Source organism: Pseudochaenichthys georgianus, chromosome 13 (assembly GCF_902827115.2).
Source record: "Pseudochaenichthys georgianus chromosome 13, fPseGeo1.2, whole genome shotgun sequence".
Classification (NCBI taxonomy): domain Eukaryota; kingdom Metazoa; phylum Chordata; class Actinopteri; order Perciformes; family Channichthyidae; genus Pseudochaenichthys; species Pseudochaenichthys georgianus.
The window spans coordinates 16,750,013-16,769,496 of NC_047515.1; the positions used below are offsets into that span (position 1 = coordinate 16,750,013).

A 19,484-nucleotide genomic window follows, 5' to 3' on the forward strand; every position below is an offset into this window, starting at 1 on the left:
TTCACCTTTTACTAAAAATAACACGTTTAGTGCTGATGTATTGTGGCCCTAAAGTGCTATACAGAGAGAGAAAGACTGGCATTAAGCTACAGCATCCATTGATCATGGGGAGGAAGAGGATTAGTCAGTAATCCCCTCAGGGATCTTTCCATAATTAGGCTATATGGCATTAAAATGTTTACAAGAGAATAATGAAATTAAGGGCAAGTTACACAGGATCAGCGGTGTACAGTATAGCTCGAATGTTCTCTGTTTGTTCTTTCTTTTAATGAAAATGTAAATATTTGTCAGATGACAGGACAATTTAATGAAGTGAGGTGTGTTGGGAGTTTGGGAGAACTATTGAGAAGACGGGTAAATTATCATTGCCCACAATCCATCTGCTGGACGGCCTGTTTACTTTTTTATTTTACAAAATGAGAGAAATACAAGTGGAAGTAGGTTCACACCTGAACACTATCATTTACTTATTAACATGCATGTTGAATTATGATAGTTACTCACACATGTGCATGCACAGCTGCAGCCATTACTGAATAGGAGCATCTGAGGCACAGTGGCTTGTTGTGCATTTGAGTCACTGAAGCAGTGGTCATTTTTTCCACTGTTTTCAAAGCAAGCATTTATTTCTCAATATATTAGGTATAGATGTAAAAACCTTGAGAAATGTGAACTGATCTGCAAACTATTCATTTGAGCTGCAGCATACATAATTTAAATTAAAATATTTAATCAAATATTTAAAATATCCAGGGTTGTTAGTATATTTTCTTTTGACGTAATCCTGGTTTTCAAATATTATGAAAGGATATGTATGCTTTTAAATTAAATATGACAACAAACATAGAAGAAACTTGGCATGAAAGCGGATTAAAACATTGTCTTCCTCTTTTTTTTCTAAGATGGTTAAACCCTTTTATTAAAATTGACCTTGTTCAAGGGATCAGTATTACAAATGGACACTATAAAATAGATACATAGAGACCAAATGAGGGCAGAACAAAATGGTTGTGCCACACCACGGGGTAAACTAACATGGTTCCGGTATAAGAAGTGCCATGCAAGGCTCAGATTATTTTCTTTCACATGCTCATTTTAGGGTGAGTTATTTCGGAGGTTGAGTTATTTTGGATCACTCTACTTGAAATATGCATGTAAAATAATTGGATTGAATATGCAGACAGGCTCATTTAATGCCACTGAAAGCATTGACAATTTGACAGCATTTCCAATGTTTGTGGGGGAGCAAATCTAAGATTAGGTTCAGTATCCAAAACTGCCCCGGCCCTAGAGAGCAGGGGCCTCCCCTTTGGCAGCAGCAGCGGCAGGCACTGACCCAAAGGCTGGCAGGAGAGCCCTGTTGTTGACAAGGATCTAGTCCCAGATCTCTCATTAAGGCTGTTCATGCCTGAGATTAGATACAGACAGTGCATCCTGTTAAAAACATTACCCAAATGTTACATTGAGAGGGAGCTCCCCCACTGGTCAAAACATGAACTTAATATATTTTTTGATTCAAGCATTTACTCCTCAATATCAATGTCCACACTCAAAATTGGTTCCTTATTGGATTCAAGCTTACACATTATAAATGTATCATAAATATTCAATATCACATTTTCTCTTTTGTACAAGGTCATTAATGGTTCTCTGGAGAGAATACATTGTGCGGGTGTTTTGGCCCCTGCCTTGCTCTTTTGGACAGTGCAGGGTTCATCACAGACATGCTGGCCCTGGGACAAAGGGGAGGGGTTAGAGATTCTTCAGTCAGATCTTAGAAGGGATTTCAGCAGTGCCCTGGTTCAACCTGAGTCTCATAAGCCACGATAACTAACGTACACAGGGCTACATGTCTGGTGATCTCATTTGGGGCATTCTTTTGTTATACACTTTTTTAAAACTACAATCTGCACTTGGGATAAATAATGTACATACATGCCTCCATATTTTTTCCGTTGACACATGTTTCAGATGCAACCCTGGTTTAAGACATTTTGGTAACATACCAAATGTCACGTGGAGGGATTATGCAATCAACCATATCCATCTGTTAAACACAAATTGCTTTGTAGACTGTGATTATTTTAACTTGTGTAACCTTTTAATAAAATCCATTGGATTGGATTTTTATTGCAGTTCAATTTTCCAATGTTCTTGTTCAGTTCTGTTATTTTTGTGCACAATCCAGCGAAGTATAACATTCTCTGAAATACAAAAATCTCTAACATTAGACCTTATTGAAACATATTTTATACACAACATGTCAACCCTAAGAGCTAAACATTCATATACAGTCTTTGAATGTTTATTTAAATCCACTTAAGTAGCCAATAATTCAGAATAAAATCACATCCAGCTCTCAAAAACAATGGCCCGCACTTACTTTTCACATTTGACTGCTTTATTATCCTTGTCACGGCGATATACTGTTTTTTGGAACACGTAATGGCTGTCAGGGATACATATTAGTTTGTATACTTCTAAAACGCCTGTATCATGCAGGCATTGAACCAGTAACAGGCTGTACAGTACTTATTTAAACCACCAATTGCTTGTATGATGTGTTAAGTAAAGATTTGAACTCTGGGTATATTACCTTTTAAAGTCAGGGTTATTTGGTTAGTTTGATAGTTTGGCTCACACACTGACTGTGATGCTGGTTATATGACAGGATCTTTGGGAGACCAGTGCTTTGGCAATAGGCTGCACTATTGACTGAATTGCATCTGGCAAAGTATTACAACTAAGATAAGATACATTATTAAAAAACTAAACAAATATAAATCACATGGGTAAAATAAATCAAAGATAAATAAAGGCTCTACGTTGTATTGGTCTTTCCTCAGCTGTTGAGGGCCAATTCATATCCTAATAATTGTTTACTGTACAGAGAATGAGGGTTAGTTTGACTGCAAGATAATAAAGTTGTCTGTTCTCCCTTAAAAGTCCCATGTCATGCTTTTCTGGTTATTACACGTCCCCTTGTGTGTTATGTAGCTTTTCCTGCATGTAAGCAGTCTGCAAAGTCACAAACCTTCAAAGTACACCCTGTAGTGAGTACAACTCTAACACAGAAAATACCTGTCTGTGCTGCCCCAGAACGCCTCGTTGGAGATTTATCTTTTTCTTCCTGGGTACAGTGACGTATTTGGGTATAGTGATGTAACGTAACGACTGCAGAGCCGTTACGTTAAAGACTTCCTCACATACACACACTCAATCTTTTCTCAGCTGCAGCGTCGCCTGAGACGGCGGGACGCGGCGAGGCTGTGAGTCTGTGTGTGAACACACACACAAACTCCCAGCCAGGCTGCGGGTGTGTGTGTGCTCCGGCTGGTTTCGGGCTGGGTTTTGCTGTGTCTCGCTGTCTCGCAGACGGCCACTCGGCTCACAGGGAGGGGGGGCAGGAGCTCCAACAAGCCGTTTCGGACAGAGTGAATACACATACTATACAGAGATGCTGTTTGAGAAACCAATGTGAGTTTGGAAAATTGCACAATATACATTTATTTTAGTAGACCTCAACAATGGAATGATGGTCAGTAGTAATGGCCATGACATGGGACCTTTAACATCCACATGCTCACATCCACACTAACAATACAAAACATTTGGCGTTTTCTTGGCAATGTGTGTTGAAGTACAGTTCAAATATAACCATATTTATTATTTTAATTGATGATTGATGACATTTCAAATGTTTCACCCAATTGTAATAGGAATATATTTAGTGGAAAAATAATTTTTTATAGAGTTGTATTAAGAAAATAATTTCTAACTTTCAAAAAGTTTGATGATTAATTATGTTACAAATATTTTAGCAGAGATTATGAGTGTGCTATTTTGATACAGAGTAAGGAAATGTAGCATCTGATCTTAAGATATTTCTACAAAAGATGTTCACTTATAGCTTTACATTATGTTTAATTAGCCTCTTCAAGAAATTGTGTGACAAAGTCTTGCTATCTTGCCTCTTAGCTCTCATTACTCACATAACATACACTTTTACTATAGCCTTTTCAAGTGCAGTGGCCCCTATAGTGCCATAGGACATTCGTCTGTCCTGTATTTAATAGTGCTCTAGTAAGTAACTTGAACCAAACACAATGATTTAAGTGAATCTTTAAGTGACAAAAAAGTGTTCATGAATGTCTTGACCTTGCCTTTAGGAGTACAATATGAGTTCAAGTGACAGGTTAAATATGGCCACTGTTGAATACATTTTAGCAAGCAGTAAAGTAATTAATCATGGATTTTTGATTTCCTCAATAAGATGTTTAGGATGAGATATATCTGGAATATTCATCTTTCCAGTATTAATCTAACTTTAATAGGCTTGCGTCTGGAGATAACATTTAAGGAAGGCACTGTGCTGAGATCCAAACAAAATATAGCAGTTAAACCAGAGCAAAGCTGTCCAGTTAAAAACACATAGTCATAGTCTTTCACTCAAGAACTAAACTAATGTTGAACTGCAAAATGCAATCTGTAATTTCAAACACATTACATAGATATATTTTGAATACTTAATATTAGCCAAATATCACAAAGTTTCCCCCTTTGGTTGCACTGTTGCTAATGCAATACCATGAACAGTTAAAGCCACATTGATCCGAAACACTTGATGCTCAGACATTAAACATGTGCACTGTAACTACACAGTGATTAGGAATAAGACAGATGGAAGATAAGGGCAGATTCTCCAACAGAGGCGATGTGTTCTCGGGTTAATGGAGGTGCTGCTGTGCTGACTTACCGCCCATGTTGTCCATCTCCTTCTCCTGCAGCAGGCTGACGGCATCTTCATCTCCCTCCAGCATCAGCTCCGTCTCGGGGTTCTGGCTGGCCACGGTTTGAATGCGGAAGACTTTCTTAGACTTGACCACCTCGTCCTCCTCCGTGCCTGACGAAATAAATGTTGAGAAGAGTAGTATTTCACTCTGACCCATAGCTCAGATTGTCCACTAACTATCACAGTCTCCATTGATACACTGTTGTTTAGCAATACTGTAATATCTCGTAAGTATCAAATGGTTTGGCAAGCAAAAGTAAAGAAACGTTTTGAAAGTAATGCAGGGAAATTCAATTTGCAATGACACTGACATACATAAAATCATATAACACTTTTAGTAAGAGACTAATGTAACAGCATACTGATTTTAGATTACATTTGAACGAACAAGAACTCATTTTAGCCATGCAATAACCTCAAAATAACCGTACAATGTTGTATCATAATAAGGTTTAAGCACATCCTCAAGTTAAAACAAAAAATATCCTCTTTTTAAAAAGCTATGAAAATGTATCATCCAGTAAAATGAATACAAATAAATTATCATAGAGAAAATCTCTGCTTGAAACAGATAAGATATGCAGGCTGAACCTGATCTGAGGTGCTCTCTAATGTACTTGCCATAGCTTATAAAAGAATGTCAGGGTACACACGTTTGTTCACTGAATAAAATGTACTTTGCATGGTTGAACATCAGAGGTGTTTCAGCTTTTATTTTTAGACAAGGTCAAATATGAAACACTATCTGTATCTTGAAAGACCAACAGCTGAGTGGGGGATACATCTCAAGCTCGTAGTCGATTAGAGATATCATTTGCTGCTTTTGGAGACTTGACAAGAGTGAGACTGAACAGACAGGACAATTAGGAAGCTGCTTACACCAGGACAGCATCATATGGCTATAGTGGAGCACACTCATTGAAAAAGATGTGTTCGTACATCCTGCAAAACAAAGAGGCCTCACAATACATTTATCAGTTTAAATCAGCCCATCTCCAACATGTGCCTGCCACACGGCTGCTCGGAACGTTTATGTGAATTTGTTTTTCTGAAGACCAATGTAGGACATAACCAGAGGAGAAGCTTGCGTGTAAGAAAGAAGGGAACACATATCATGAAATGGGAGGTGGCTGACACCCGCCTGACATGTTTCCTTTCAGCACAGTTCTTAATTCCTCTCTCTCTCCCCTGAGGAACATGTACCTTGTCTTGAAGAGGTCACATTTGACTGTTGTCAACACTGCTACTGAGAAAAAAAGTCTGCTTCCTGCTCTGTCTCATATCTGGAGTGCTTTCATCAGACGGAGGGAAGAAGTCTGTGCGTTTCGGAAATGAATCCTGTGCAATGTTAGAGGAAAAAGCCAGCCAGCGGTCAGAGATCAAAGCGGCATAAATGAAACTTAAAACTGTAATTCTGTAAACCATCATTACGCTCCAAGAACATGAGAGAAAGTGCAGCTCACAGGCTGATGTTCTGATTAGCAAGTCTGTACAGTAGAACAAATAAACCATGCTGATTTCTACACGCCAATGACCAACATCAACTGTTGTGGGGGGGTAAAGTATGGAGGGATGGGGGCTTTACCCACAATGCAGTTTTTTCCAACATACAAAGTAATGTGGTTATACATAAATAACAAGAAATGAGAAGCTATGGCATGAGGGAGAAAATGTGCCGACATGAAAAGTGATCTTCTCGTGAGTGATAGCCCCTGGACACTCTTGTATTAAAAGTGCACCATTTGTCACGATTAAAGGACTTGCTGTGCCATTGTGTCGTGGCAGACTCATTACACCCCTTTGCACGTGCTCACCCTTGACCACTAATGGCAAAACAAAGAGAATGACCCTTTCAAATATCTGAAATATTACTCATATGTATGACCTTGAGTCCAAAAAATAGAGACAAGTGCAGTCTGAGGTAGATACTATGTACATATCCAATCATTGCCTGCTGCAGGATTTCAACTGAGGCTGGAACTCTTCTACATGTATATAAGAAAGGAAAATAATGTTGCCTAGAATGTGTCAACTAACACCTTTGTAATTGACCGTACTAAGGAAGCACTCTATCAGAAGCCACTGCAGTTGGCTTCTTGACATCTCACAGCCGTTTCACTTCATGTATACTCTCCAGGCCTTGAAGAACAGTGCCAGAAGAAGCCACTGATCACCACTCTCATGGGTCCTCTTGTTCAATCACTGAGCTACAACTGCCTCAAAGTGCACTAATTACACTCAGTAAAGTGCATTTCAGAGCTTTCATGACCCCAATGGAGGCTGATGAAGACCTGCCAGCTGCGGCCAATGGAGGACGCCCCGAGCACTCATGGGGTTCAACAAGGATCCATAGTCCTCATGAGTTTCTTGTAGGGTGTCTCCCAACTATTTTTCGCACGCTAAAAATGTCTACCTTAAACCAATGAATCTTGATCAAAGTAAAAAATAAATAATTCCACAGTTACATTTCATGCTGGAGTCAGGACAATCCTAATAAAGTGTTCACAGTTACTGTTACTGTTTCAGTTGATTTATAGGCATTTGACAAACTACAACTTAGAACTAAACTGTATTATTTAGACACTGATTTATAATGCAACTTATTCTTCAAAAACATAACAAATAGGGGGATGCAACAGTTTTTTTATAAATGCAATCAAATGTTTAATGCTTTTTACATCTTTAATCTGATGTGATTCCTGTTGGAACAGGAACTGGTCCCAGAAAATGTGTGACCAAGGGGAGATAACATCGTTTTCCAGATAATTCAAGAGTATTATTCATTGTGTCTTTACTGTTATAAATAGAAATACATAATTTATACATCCCAGAGCGATGGAATCGAGTAAATGTGTCCTTCTCCGAACAAGCTAAATTGATTTAAATACGCTATTATCTTAGGCACAGATTTGCAATAAAAAAAAATATATTTTGCCTTTTGCAGTTAATCTATTCAGCATGGAAAAGATAAGAGTTGAAGGGCCTATAAAATACGGTTGACTATAATACCATTGCCAAGGGTCCATGTTTCTCCATGTACTGCAACGCTGGACAGTTTTGCGGTCTACAGTTTCGTCAAGTCTCCTATGTATTATACACCCTGCCTCAACCACGTCACTGCCACTCCTCAAAGAGAATCCACACAATGTTCCACTTAAGTGCAACTAAAGTGTATGGGTTTTTCTCTCCTGTAGTAAAAAGCTGATTGCACAAATACTTTGGGTAATTCAATATACACAACTTAAATAAAACACAACATACTTATTTGTTGCTCACTTTGAGAGGTTGGATAAGCAAAGCAAGATCTGGATAATGCTGGAAAGCTAAAATGCGTGCCTCTTGTAGAAAGCACCGAATGTTTGTCTATTGATGTGACAGGCAACATTTTGGACACAGCTTAAGACACACAGCTATCTCAACCTTTTTCTAAACAATGACTTGAGAAGAGAGCTCAAACTATGGGGCTTTCACAGGAATGATTCTGCTTTATGTCTCTTTCTGTCAGATCTCTATAGATAACACGCATTAGTGTAACCCTCGCTTCCAAAGCTTATTTACTACACTACTGTATCTTATAATGTACATCAGTTTTGTGCAGTGACTGCAGTCATACATATAATGTGAGCTCTATAGTATGTTTTAAATATATCTCTTCCGTTTCCCAGACTCTATCTGTTTCAGATCCTGCCCTCCTACGCTCCCTCTCAACGGCTCCACATTCCACATGGAGAGAAAAAGTCCAGTCCTTGGGATTGCATTACCGTTAGAGCGATGCAATTCTGCCCTCTGTCTTTCCCTTTTTATTTACTCAGCACTGAAAGATGAAATGAGGGGGAAAAAATGACAACTTCATACTTCCTGTGATGCAAGCCATCCGTTTTGCAGAGTATGTGTTTTGAGACTGTAAAAGTAAACATTATAACTTTGATGTAGGGGAGTTTATACAGTACAGACGCTTCCACTTGGGATGATCTTAATTCAATATCCTGAGATGTGAAGTGCGTGTCTTCTGTGCTGCCAGAGGTTACGAACAGCCTCATCTTCTCTCCATCAAAACCTAAACAGCAGTGTTTAATTGTCCACATATCTGGACCAGAATGTCACTCAGCAAATCCATTTCTGAGCATATCATATGTACAAATCCTGAATGGTTATGAGCAGGACCTGTGAAGTGATGCTGCTTGCTATTTGTTGTCGTTGTAAAAGTTATTTATTTTTGTAGAAAAAAATTATTTGCTTAAAACAATGAATCAAATATCACGGATTCCGATGACCTAAACTTTGATTTTCATGAAGAATGTACGTTAGAGCGTTTTTTTTTACATCTTGAACGTTTTTCTTATTTTGCTTCTCTTTGTTATAATTATTATTGTTTGTTTTGTTTCTAAAATGTTGAATAAATTGACTAGTACAACTTTTTTTTTTACTCAGAGGCTGCATTCATATGCCCGGCTTTGCATGTTGGAAAATGTGCTGATTACATTTGTCACAGTTTAATATCTTTGATTATAAAGCTGGAGAAGGTTACAATCACATTCAGAGAGCAGTGCCTCTAAAGAGCCATAAAGATCTCTGCCCGGGGCAATCAGCTCTGAGAGAAGCCGCTCACCTGAAATGAGACAGCAAGGACACCCGGAGGTAAAACACCCCGTTAAACACTAGGATCAATATTAACGTGACTTCCATTTCATGCTTGCCCAATTCCAATCACCTAACAATATACTCTGACGCTGGGCCGTGGATGGCTGTAACAGGCCAGGTTATTACAGGCAGAGGGCAGAGACAGAATGGGCTAGCTAAGCTGTCAATGCTTCTAATAGACAACGAGGCAGAGTTTAACCTCACATCACACACCTTCATGCATGCACACACTCACACGCACACACAGACACACACATTGCACAAAAGTTTTTTGCACTTCAATTTTAAAAATGTTCCCAAAGAATTACAATAAAAATGTTAAATCAAGATGTTTCTTGTATATGATAATTATATCAAATGCATTTGTTTCCATTAGGAAGTGAGTGTGGTGGAAATTCCACACTTAATCACCTTCTGGTAAGAAATGAACAAATATACAAGTTTAAACCAAAGTTGTGTTATTTAATAAAGAGTAAAGTTACAGTAACATACTGTATATATAATTAAATGAGACTTGTGATACATTTTTTACTATAGTGCGAACAATCCATTTTCACATTATTTTCCTTGGAAATTCACATAACAATGAATCGCTACAAATATTGAATGATGTAATGTCTAACTGAAAACGTAGAAGATTGTGAGTCAGAAACGACAAAGGACAATCACTCAATTAAATGTTTCTTTGAGAAAGAAAAAACGTTCCTGCTTGCTTCCATCCTACCCTCGTGAGCTTGTCGGACTGACGCTCACTGCGAAAACAACAGTGTAATCTACCCTCTTCAAACTCAAGATAGTAGCTGGGCGTATACTGTCACATCCTGCTGTCAAATCAGAAACTGAATTCAATTTGGACAACTGACTGGTTTTCCAAAGTTTCTCCTTTTTTAAAGCTTTAATAATTACTCTCAAGGGTCAACTCAAACAACCTCTTGGTGTTTGTAGTTTGGTGCCTATGCAGCCAGTAAAAAGTTCAATAGTGTTCCTGTGAAATCTAGAACAAAGTCTCGATGTTATGTCTAATGGATGTCTAACCTCTAAGCCTTTGCACCAGGATTATTTCTAAAGTCAGGTCCTATCTTTAAAACCATGCTAATTAAAAAAGAAATGTTCTTCTTCTTTTTTCAAAGTAGCAAAGCCTGTCATAGTACATTTTAAACAAAAACTGCCAACTGTCACTGCCACAAAATCTACTGAAGTTCTAAAAAAGAACAAAAGATCCTTCTACAGACTATTATCTCATAACAAAATCTGGCCTCCGCCGTGCAACCACATCAAAGCCTGCTGCGAAAATCCTGAAAGTGCAGCTCACCTCTCATAGAGAGCAAGAAGGCCTTCCGACCGCAGGCGATCCCTTTCACTTGACACGTTTATACATTATTTGCCTCATTAAAACCACCGCCTGCCAGCAGGACTTCAACAAGTCTTCAGTCAACTACTCTGAGGCATTAGTGTTAAACAACAGAAACAAACCTGATAGCTAAGAGGCATACCAAATAGTTTTGATGGAATCGAATCATATGCATGTGTGTCACTGTCTTTAGTCAATCCGTCACACATAAGGACATGATACAAACATACACATTTGAGCTAAGGCAGAGTAGATACAGAGTAATGGGAGATGCTAACTGACAAAGCAAATGGAACAATGGAAACTGCTGAAATGGATATTTTTCTGCCTTAAAGGTCCCATGTCATGGCCATTTCTACTGATCATAATTCCATTGTTGAGGTCTACTAGAATAGATTTATATTATTCAACTTTCCAAATTCACATTGGTTTCTCATACAGCATCTCTGTATAGTATGTGTATTCACTCTCTGTCCTAAACGGCTTGTTGGAGCTCCTCCCCCCCCTCCCTGTGAGCCCACTGTGCTTTGATTGGTCAGCTCGCCCACTCTGTTCTGATGAGTCCACCACTGTTACAGCGGAACATCAGTGATTATGTGTTACAATGGCGTTAGCAACCAGAAAATGACACCAGTAAGGACAAACAGATGAGAATGCTGCGTGGGGTCTGGGTGCCGTGTTGGCGGGACGTTGCGAGGCTCGCTGCTGCGAGGAGCGGACAGTGTGAGCTGGATTACTGGTTGCTGCGTGGGCTCAGCGAGACAGCGTGACACAGCGAAACCCAGCCCGAGCACACACACACACACACACACACACACACACACACACACACACACACACACACACACACACACACACAACACACACACACACACACACACACACACACACACACACACACACACACACACACACACACACACACACACACACACACACACCCGCAGCCTGCACACAGACTCACAGCCTCGCCGCGTCCCGCCTTCTCAGCCTGAGAAATCCCCGGAGTTGCAGCTGAGAAAAGAGTGTGTGTGTGTGTGTGTGTGTGTGTGTGTGTGTGTGTGTGTGTGTGTGTGTGTGTGTGTGTGTGTGTGTGTGTGAGAGGAAGTCTTAACATAACGGCCCTGACGACGTAACGTAACGGCTCCGCACCGCGGATTGGTCCATTTGAACCAAGGGGTCCATTTGGGTCGTCGTAACGTCACTTAGTACCAGGAAGAAAAAGAGAAATCTCCAACGAGGCGTTCTGGGGCAGCACAGACAGGTCTTTTCTGTGTTAGAGTTGTACTCGCTACAGGGTGTACTTTGAGGGTTTGTGACTCTGCAGACCGTTTACATGCAGAAAAAGCTTCATAACACAAGGGGACGGGTAATAACCGGAAAAGCATGACATGGGACCTTTAAGTATATTTAGTTTAGGGGTCTGCGAGGGTTCGATCTCAGCCCCTGCAGTCGACATGTTGATGTATCCTCGGGCGAAATACTCAACCATCCTCCCGACTTGGCCGTGAATGTGTGTAAATGTTACTTTTCCAAGCAGATGGCACCTTATACGGCAGAACTCTGCCTCTGCACAAATGGCAGTAAATGGGTGAATGCTGACCTCAGTGACCTGTATGCCATTTAATATTATCCCCCTCTTTAATTCAAGCACAAGCAACATTTCATCCAAATAATCCACATAAAAGAAGGAGTTTCTCTACAGGTTATTGTGGTTAGCCTTTGTTGCATCACCAACATACAGTAACTTTATATGGAAATGTTTCCAAAGCATAGCCTAATAAACTACTCTTTTGTCATTGCACTATTCAGTCAACTTAACTCAGAAGTTCCAAGAGAAATAGAGTCTTTGCAGAGGATTTGTTTTAATTAAACATAATGTATCATCGGGTCGGTTAAAAACATAATACCACTGCTATAAAATGTAATTCAAAACATTAATAAATAAATAAACAGCTAAACATTAGCAAATGTCAAAAACGGATTATATAAATGGCCATGGGGTATAAGCTAAAGCCAGACTTAAGTCTACCATTATGAATTATTTGTTGTGAAGATTGTTTGCAGCATACTGAAAATATAGACCCATAGCTGCACATTTTGCTGTAAAAGTGTGTGAACATTTGCAGTTTTACAGGTTTGATGGTGTCTACACTTCGGCAATGTTAATGCAATGCAATTTCTTTGCAGATGATATTTTAAGCCTTTTATATTTAGAAGCGGTGCAAATGTGCTAATGTTGTGACATTAGTTTCCTTGAGACCTCCCCACAGCAGTATCAACAAATCTCCATAACCCCCGAAAATGTGTTTAAGGCTACAAATAATGACACAACCCGAAATCTAAAGCAGACGGTGCAATTATGACATGTGTGTCTCATATATGGACCACCTGCAGCAAAGGCAGCAGCTGGCATGCGTTTCTCTGCAGCGCTGCCGTGATCTTCACACAGAAGTCATGGCAGGCAGAGCTCAAAGCAGCAAGAGGACATCCTGAACCCAACCAACAATCCACTGCAGTAGCTCCAAACTGAGCAGATCATTATGCATCCTTAAGTCTACAGTAATAGGATATTGCTATCCTACCCATAATGCATTGCCTGTTTTCCATTTTCTATAAAAGTAAAGAAGGCGCTTACTCCATTAATTCAGAATCAATACAATCCTCCTTGTGCAGTGAACACATTTGCTCTGCTATTCAATTACCGATTGGAGAGAAGGGTGTTTTATAGTGCTAAGCAGCTTTCCTTTAAAAGTCGGTGTTGCATGACATAAGGCAAAATTGACACAAGGTGGTGGGCAACACGAGAAGACTGCTTGGGTCAATAAAAGAAAAAGTATCAGGAAAAGTGAAAAGAAAAGGTTTCAGGCAAATAAAAGAAACAAAGCGAGGGATCCAAAGAGTTCTTGAGCATGTGTTGTAATGAAAATAAAAGTATGCAATAAAATGGACGTGTCATGTTCAATTCACTGGACTCATAAATATATCACCTATAAATCATGACACATAGGCAATATGCTAAACTGTATAGACAGGCTCGGGCTAACTTTAGTGTCCTTTTCAATTATGTTTTAGTGGCAACATTGGTATTCTACCTTTAATACAGGGTAATGATGTCCTTGGATGGTCAGCTCCCTTAGTTTGATGGGTTGAAAGAGATCATCTTACCAAAGGAATATTAAACTCACCATACTCCTGCAGTGACTTGCATGTGACATCTAAGTGGGTGGAGCCAAATGGATTTCTGACAAATCTCCGCCTCCGCCGCAGGTCATCTTCCCAGTAGTCGAGACGCCAGAAGTCGTGCAGCTGACTATAAGAGAGACAGAAAGACAGGCAGGTTAGATCGAGCACACACCCCTCAGTGATGGTGTGATTACAGCAGCCACTTCCTTTCAGAGGAAACATCATGAAGGGAAAAATCAGGCCACAGATAGCTGATTTATTAGGCCGCCTAGTGTCATGCTCTGCAGAGGCCTAGTTGTGTTAGCTCTGCTAAAGCCTATAGCATCAGAACAGCAGGGAGCAGCAGCAGCAGCAGCACACATAAATCACTGGCACTCCCATTAACAAATACAGCATCAAATTACAAGTATAAATGGCACAGCTTGCCTCCTTTTTTACAATGTTTTTTAACAAGTCTTGTAAATCAAAGGTAGGAACCTCAGCGCAGACAGCGTGGGGTTTAATGAACGGGGTCTTGGGGCGGTTGAGGCATGAGCCTATAAAACAAGCCCCCTCCCTGCATATGTGAAGCCATGATTAAAATAATGTGCTGAAATATTCATTGAAATGATTCCCAGAGCCCTGGAGCCACCCGCCTGAAAATTGCATTTTTATTCATTATTAATAACATCGAATCAGGGTCGTAAAGAAAAAGAGAAAGAGACGAAAACAGTTCCAGCATGTGGTAACCATCTTTGTAAATGATTATTCCAACATTAGTGAGGACCTGGGATAATTTTATTGCTCGCAGCTAATGCAAACCATTAAGCAGCAGACTAGCGTTAGGTTACTAAGTGCTGCTTGTTTCGACTGTGCACTAGTTGGAGATATTTCAAAGCCCTTATGTTTCCTTTGGAGGGAATTGCAGCCAAAAAGTATTTAATTTACCCTTAACAGTGAGGAGTAATACTTAAAAAATATTGGTGATTAAAATAATTGGTGTCCAGTTGAGCGTACGGTTAGATGTGATTACATCAGCCTGGCATGAGGTTCAATTGACTTCATGTTTAGACATAATGTATGTGAAGAGAAATGGCTACAATATTTAGTGATAGAAGAGAACCCCCACAGTACATACAAAACATGCATTAGTCGAGCACACCTATTTATGCTATTATCTAAAATGCTTTTGCCTCCATATTATAATTTTGTAACAAAAAACAGCCACGCAAAGCTAAACAAACCAAACATTGAATTTGTAACTGTGTAACCAAAGCCAAGTAGAGATTATTCAGTGCGTGCAGGATACAGTAAGATCTTGGCAGGCAGCAGTCTATTGCATTGTATGGATTCTGCACCCTGCCGCAGTATTGAAGCAGTCTAAACAGATTAAAGTGTTACAGGGGATCACATCACAAAATACTGCCTTCTTGCTCCATGCATATAATATCTACAAATGTCAGAAATCAAGAGGCTCAGGAGACTTAGCTGGGCTCCGACAGCAACAAGAGCTCAGTTTCAGTTAAGTATCAATCAAAATTGAGCGTGTGTGTGTGTGCACTCGTTGTATGCATAACATATCACGAGTCGCTGTATGCAGAGCAAGACTCAGCGCCTTGAGCTTGTCCCCTGTCAATCTCCCTCAAAGCTTAACAGAGGAAAAGAGAGACGTCAGTGGGTTGAAAGGAGAAACCCACGTAAATGATATTGTAAATGCAAGATTACACAGTGTGAAAAATGTAAATCCACTGTAGGCAACTGGGCGATTACTGCTGAAGATTATGTCCCCTAATTCTCAGTGCAAATAGACAGCAGATGCCAGTGGGGGATAAATCCGCCACTTTGAAGATTTTCTTATAACAGTATTAACTGCATTTTATTTGGTCAGCTTAAGGACGTTTATTGAAGTACAACTTTGAGCCATTCATTGGTCGCTAACAGATATTAAATGCACAACAAGCCAAACCCTATCCTAGTGATTTATGAGTTTGATGCCAACATGTTGATGTGTCTTCCCCTTTGATCTGTCCTGTGCAGATGGTTTAGGTTTGAATGTGGTATTATGCCATGAGGATAGGACCTATTCTTACTGACTATGTTGTCAGTGCTTGACCGGATTTGGACTGTGCCAAAGTGCTCTGCTGAAAGAACTTCCTCTCAGAGGGGGGTCTGAAACCTGCTCAGGAGGATTGCTCTCCTGATTAAGATCTACAGGAGGGAGCCTTTGATGTGCCATAAAAGGCATTTCTGAAGTGGCACCAAACCACCAAACACTACATTTATATATTAAAAAGCATGGTGGGGATAAGAAAGCAAGAAGGGCAAGTTTTTATTAAAATCAGCGTCATTCGTATAGTGGACCCTTAACCATACGGTAGAATGGTTCTTGGCAAACACATGAACACATTTCAGTCATTTAATAAAATGCAGACGCTAACAATGGAATCTGATCCCTATGTTTATTAAGAACGCAGACAATATATTTCCGTTTAAGGTGATCAAATACAATTCCCCATTACAATAGAAAGCTGGTTGTGTCTATTGTCTGTGTAACAACAACAACACATTCTCCATACAATAGCATTCATTATTAAACAGAGATGGCTTTGGACCACCTTATTTTCACATCAAATGTGTCTGGCTTCATGACAACCATAAAGAATGGCTGTAAGCCGGCCTCCTAGAAACTGCCAGAATTTATTAGCCTCGTCACCCATCAATCACCTAAATGGATTTCAAACCGCATTTTAAAAGCTAATTTTCCAGCACTGATAACCTACAGGAAACAGGAGCACCATTATTTATGAAAGCTTCAGACTTGCTAAGTGCAGTAAGATAAATGTGTAAGAGGACTATCGTCTATTCTCTTCCCTTTCAAATAGGTATTTAAAGCACACCTTTCCTCAAGGAGACAGTGTGGAGGTTTTTGAGTGGCCAGATCTAACACCCCGTCTACAGGGAATGTGTGTTGTTAGTGTTAGTGAAAGGAAAGGGAAATTTGACAGGCGTAATTCAAAATAAGATGGGGAGGAAAATAAAAATAAAAGGATTGATAACAGTTTTATAGAAAACTATAACATCATTCTAGTAGACAGCTGACAAGGGCTCATATTGGATTAGAGGGTGATATATTGTTTGTGCTGCTGTTATAATAGGGCGGCAGAGACCCTATTTAGGTTTCTCATATTTAGTCTGATTTTTGTTTGGAGAACGATATTGGTAGCAGCAGTTGAAGACATAAATAAAATATAAAATGTTTACAGACTTGGATCCTCCCAAAAAATTGGGCAATTCTCTTGTATACATTTCCATAAAAAAAGAAATGATTACCTTTATGTTTAAAACAGAATGGCTAAATAAAACAAGTACAGGGCCGATTTGCAGGCAGATGAGGATCTCAGGGTTAAAGATTTTATTTTTATTCTATTCATGCGCAGAGGAGATTTGTATGAGGCGGTCAAGAGGAAGGACAGGGACAGGCTGATTCAATAAAACACCATTATATTCCTTTTAAAAGCTTCCAATTGGCGACATGAGTAGGGGGTAATTATAATAAATGCCAGTAATCAGTGAACATTCTATTCAAAGGCTCAGTGACTGGTTTCTATCACACACACACGCACGCACGCACGCACGCACGCACACACACACACACACACACACACACACACACACACACACACACACACACACACACACACACACACACACACACACACACACACACACACACACACACACACACACACACACACACACACACACACACACACACACACACACACACACACACACACACACACACACACACACACACACACACACACACACACACACACACACACACACACACACACACACACACACACACTAATTTTTGGTGCAACTCAGAGGACAAGTGGTCTTTTCTTTGCTTTTCAGTTGTCCTAATAGGGCCTGTGAGTTACAGAGGCCATGTGGAATCTGTTTAAATGCAAGCATTGCTGCATATAAAAGGAGATATACACAAATAAAATATAAAATATACATTTGAAATTAAAGTAAAGAAAAAATATACTTGGTAACCTACCCAATATGTACCTCCCAAAACAGAATTAGATAGATTATTCTGGCACCAGATTATTTAGAGAAAATATATAGTTTAATCAAATGACATAATGGAAGAGGTCTTTTGATCGAAGACAATAATAAGATATGCTAATCTGTAATGAAAGGGATTCCTTACACTTACACGAAAAAAACCATAAACCTGCCATCAGACATAGAAAACAATAAATACATTGTGGTTACTGGAAACCATATGGTGATGAGCATTGCTCATTCCAATGTTTTCAAAGCACCCAATAAAGTTAGAAGAAGATACACGGTATGTTTTCTATTAAAAACACATCAAGCATGATCATGTGTGTGTCGAATGCCAAGTGAAGTGACTGTATGGCCAACATCATGATCAGATTACCACAGAGGGCTGCAAATGGTACAAAATACTTTCATCTCTTTAATTTCGCCATTTCTAATCATCACCTCACTCAACACTGTGGTAGACGTGAGGATCCAAGTGCCTTTAGTTATTGGATATGACTTTTCTTTTGTAGATTGAGAGAAGGAGAATAGACACACGGAGGAATGGGTATTGGAGAAAGACGAAAGGGAAACAACACAGCAGAAACAAGATTAACTCCAGGTCATCTGGTGTAATGAAGACAGACGTATGCGACCAGACGAGGGATGAGGAGCCGTACTGTACTGTGCGTGAACCCCCCCTGGATCGCCAGCTTTGCGGATCCCCATCTTTCATCGGAGAAGGGGCACAGTCAGGCGATGCCCAGCTCCATTTCAGCGCCCGATGAAATTGATGATTGTGTGAATGGGCCCCTTTCCAGAGATAATTAGCACAGTGTGCAAGGTTAAGAGTGCCCCACGGGAACAGAGCCTGGTGTAGGTCAAGAACAAATGCAAGTATAGAGAATATCAGATTGCAGGAACAAAGGAGTTAATCATGTTATACAAAATATCTAATTAAATCAAGAATAAAAACATTATCACTTGCAAGCTGAAGCGGGCCTTTATTGAATCCTCTTTAGTGACTGCAAAGTAAAATATGGTTTTCAGAGCAATGGTTCGGAGCAGAAATAGCTATATACAGTAGGCATCTGTGGAAAAGAAAAGGCTGCATGAAATCCATAGCACAATATGCCACTTATATATTGATTTTAGAGTGGTATACTATTATAGGCATAGTATATTCTTAATAATTGTAATAGAATCCATAACAGTGATCGCACATTTTACAAAAGAGGGAAGGTTATGATATGTATTTTGCTTCATTACATGTCAAAAAGTAGTAATATTATAGAGTTATATCTATTTTATTGTCAGACTGATTTTTGTTTATACTACCAGAGACCTTGGCCTTTCTTCCCTGCCCCAGAGGGGCCATCAGACCCCGACCCTCTGAGGCCCTCTAAAGGTGCTCCCCCATTGTGCTGGTGGACTTCTATTAGAATTGATAACCCTTCCAGTCGAGACCAAAAC

At 39.7% G+C, this 19,484-nt stretch overlaps 1 protein-coding gene across 3 annotated transcripts in view; it reads right to left on the minus strand.

Moving 5' to 3' along the window:
- The window catches only part of LOC117457231 (neurobeachin-like), a 223,104-nt gene that overhangs the window by 59,554 nt on the left and 144,066 nt on the right, over positions 1-19,484 (minus strand). For all 3 annotated transcript variants that reach the window (XM_034097171.2, XM_034097172.2, XM_034097173.2), the window contains 2 exons: positions 13,973-14,097; positions 4,757-4,903 (listed from right to left, as the gene is read on the minus strand). In XM_034097171.2, coding sequence (XP_033953062.1) covers positions 4,757-4,903; positions 13,973-14,097 — 272 coding nt within the window. The remainder of the gene's footprint in view (positions 1-4,756; positions 4,904-13,972; positions 14,098-19,484) is intronic.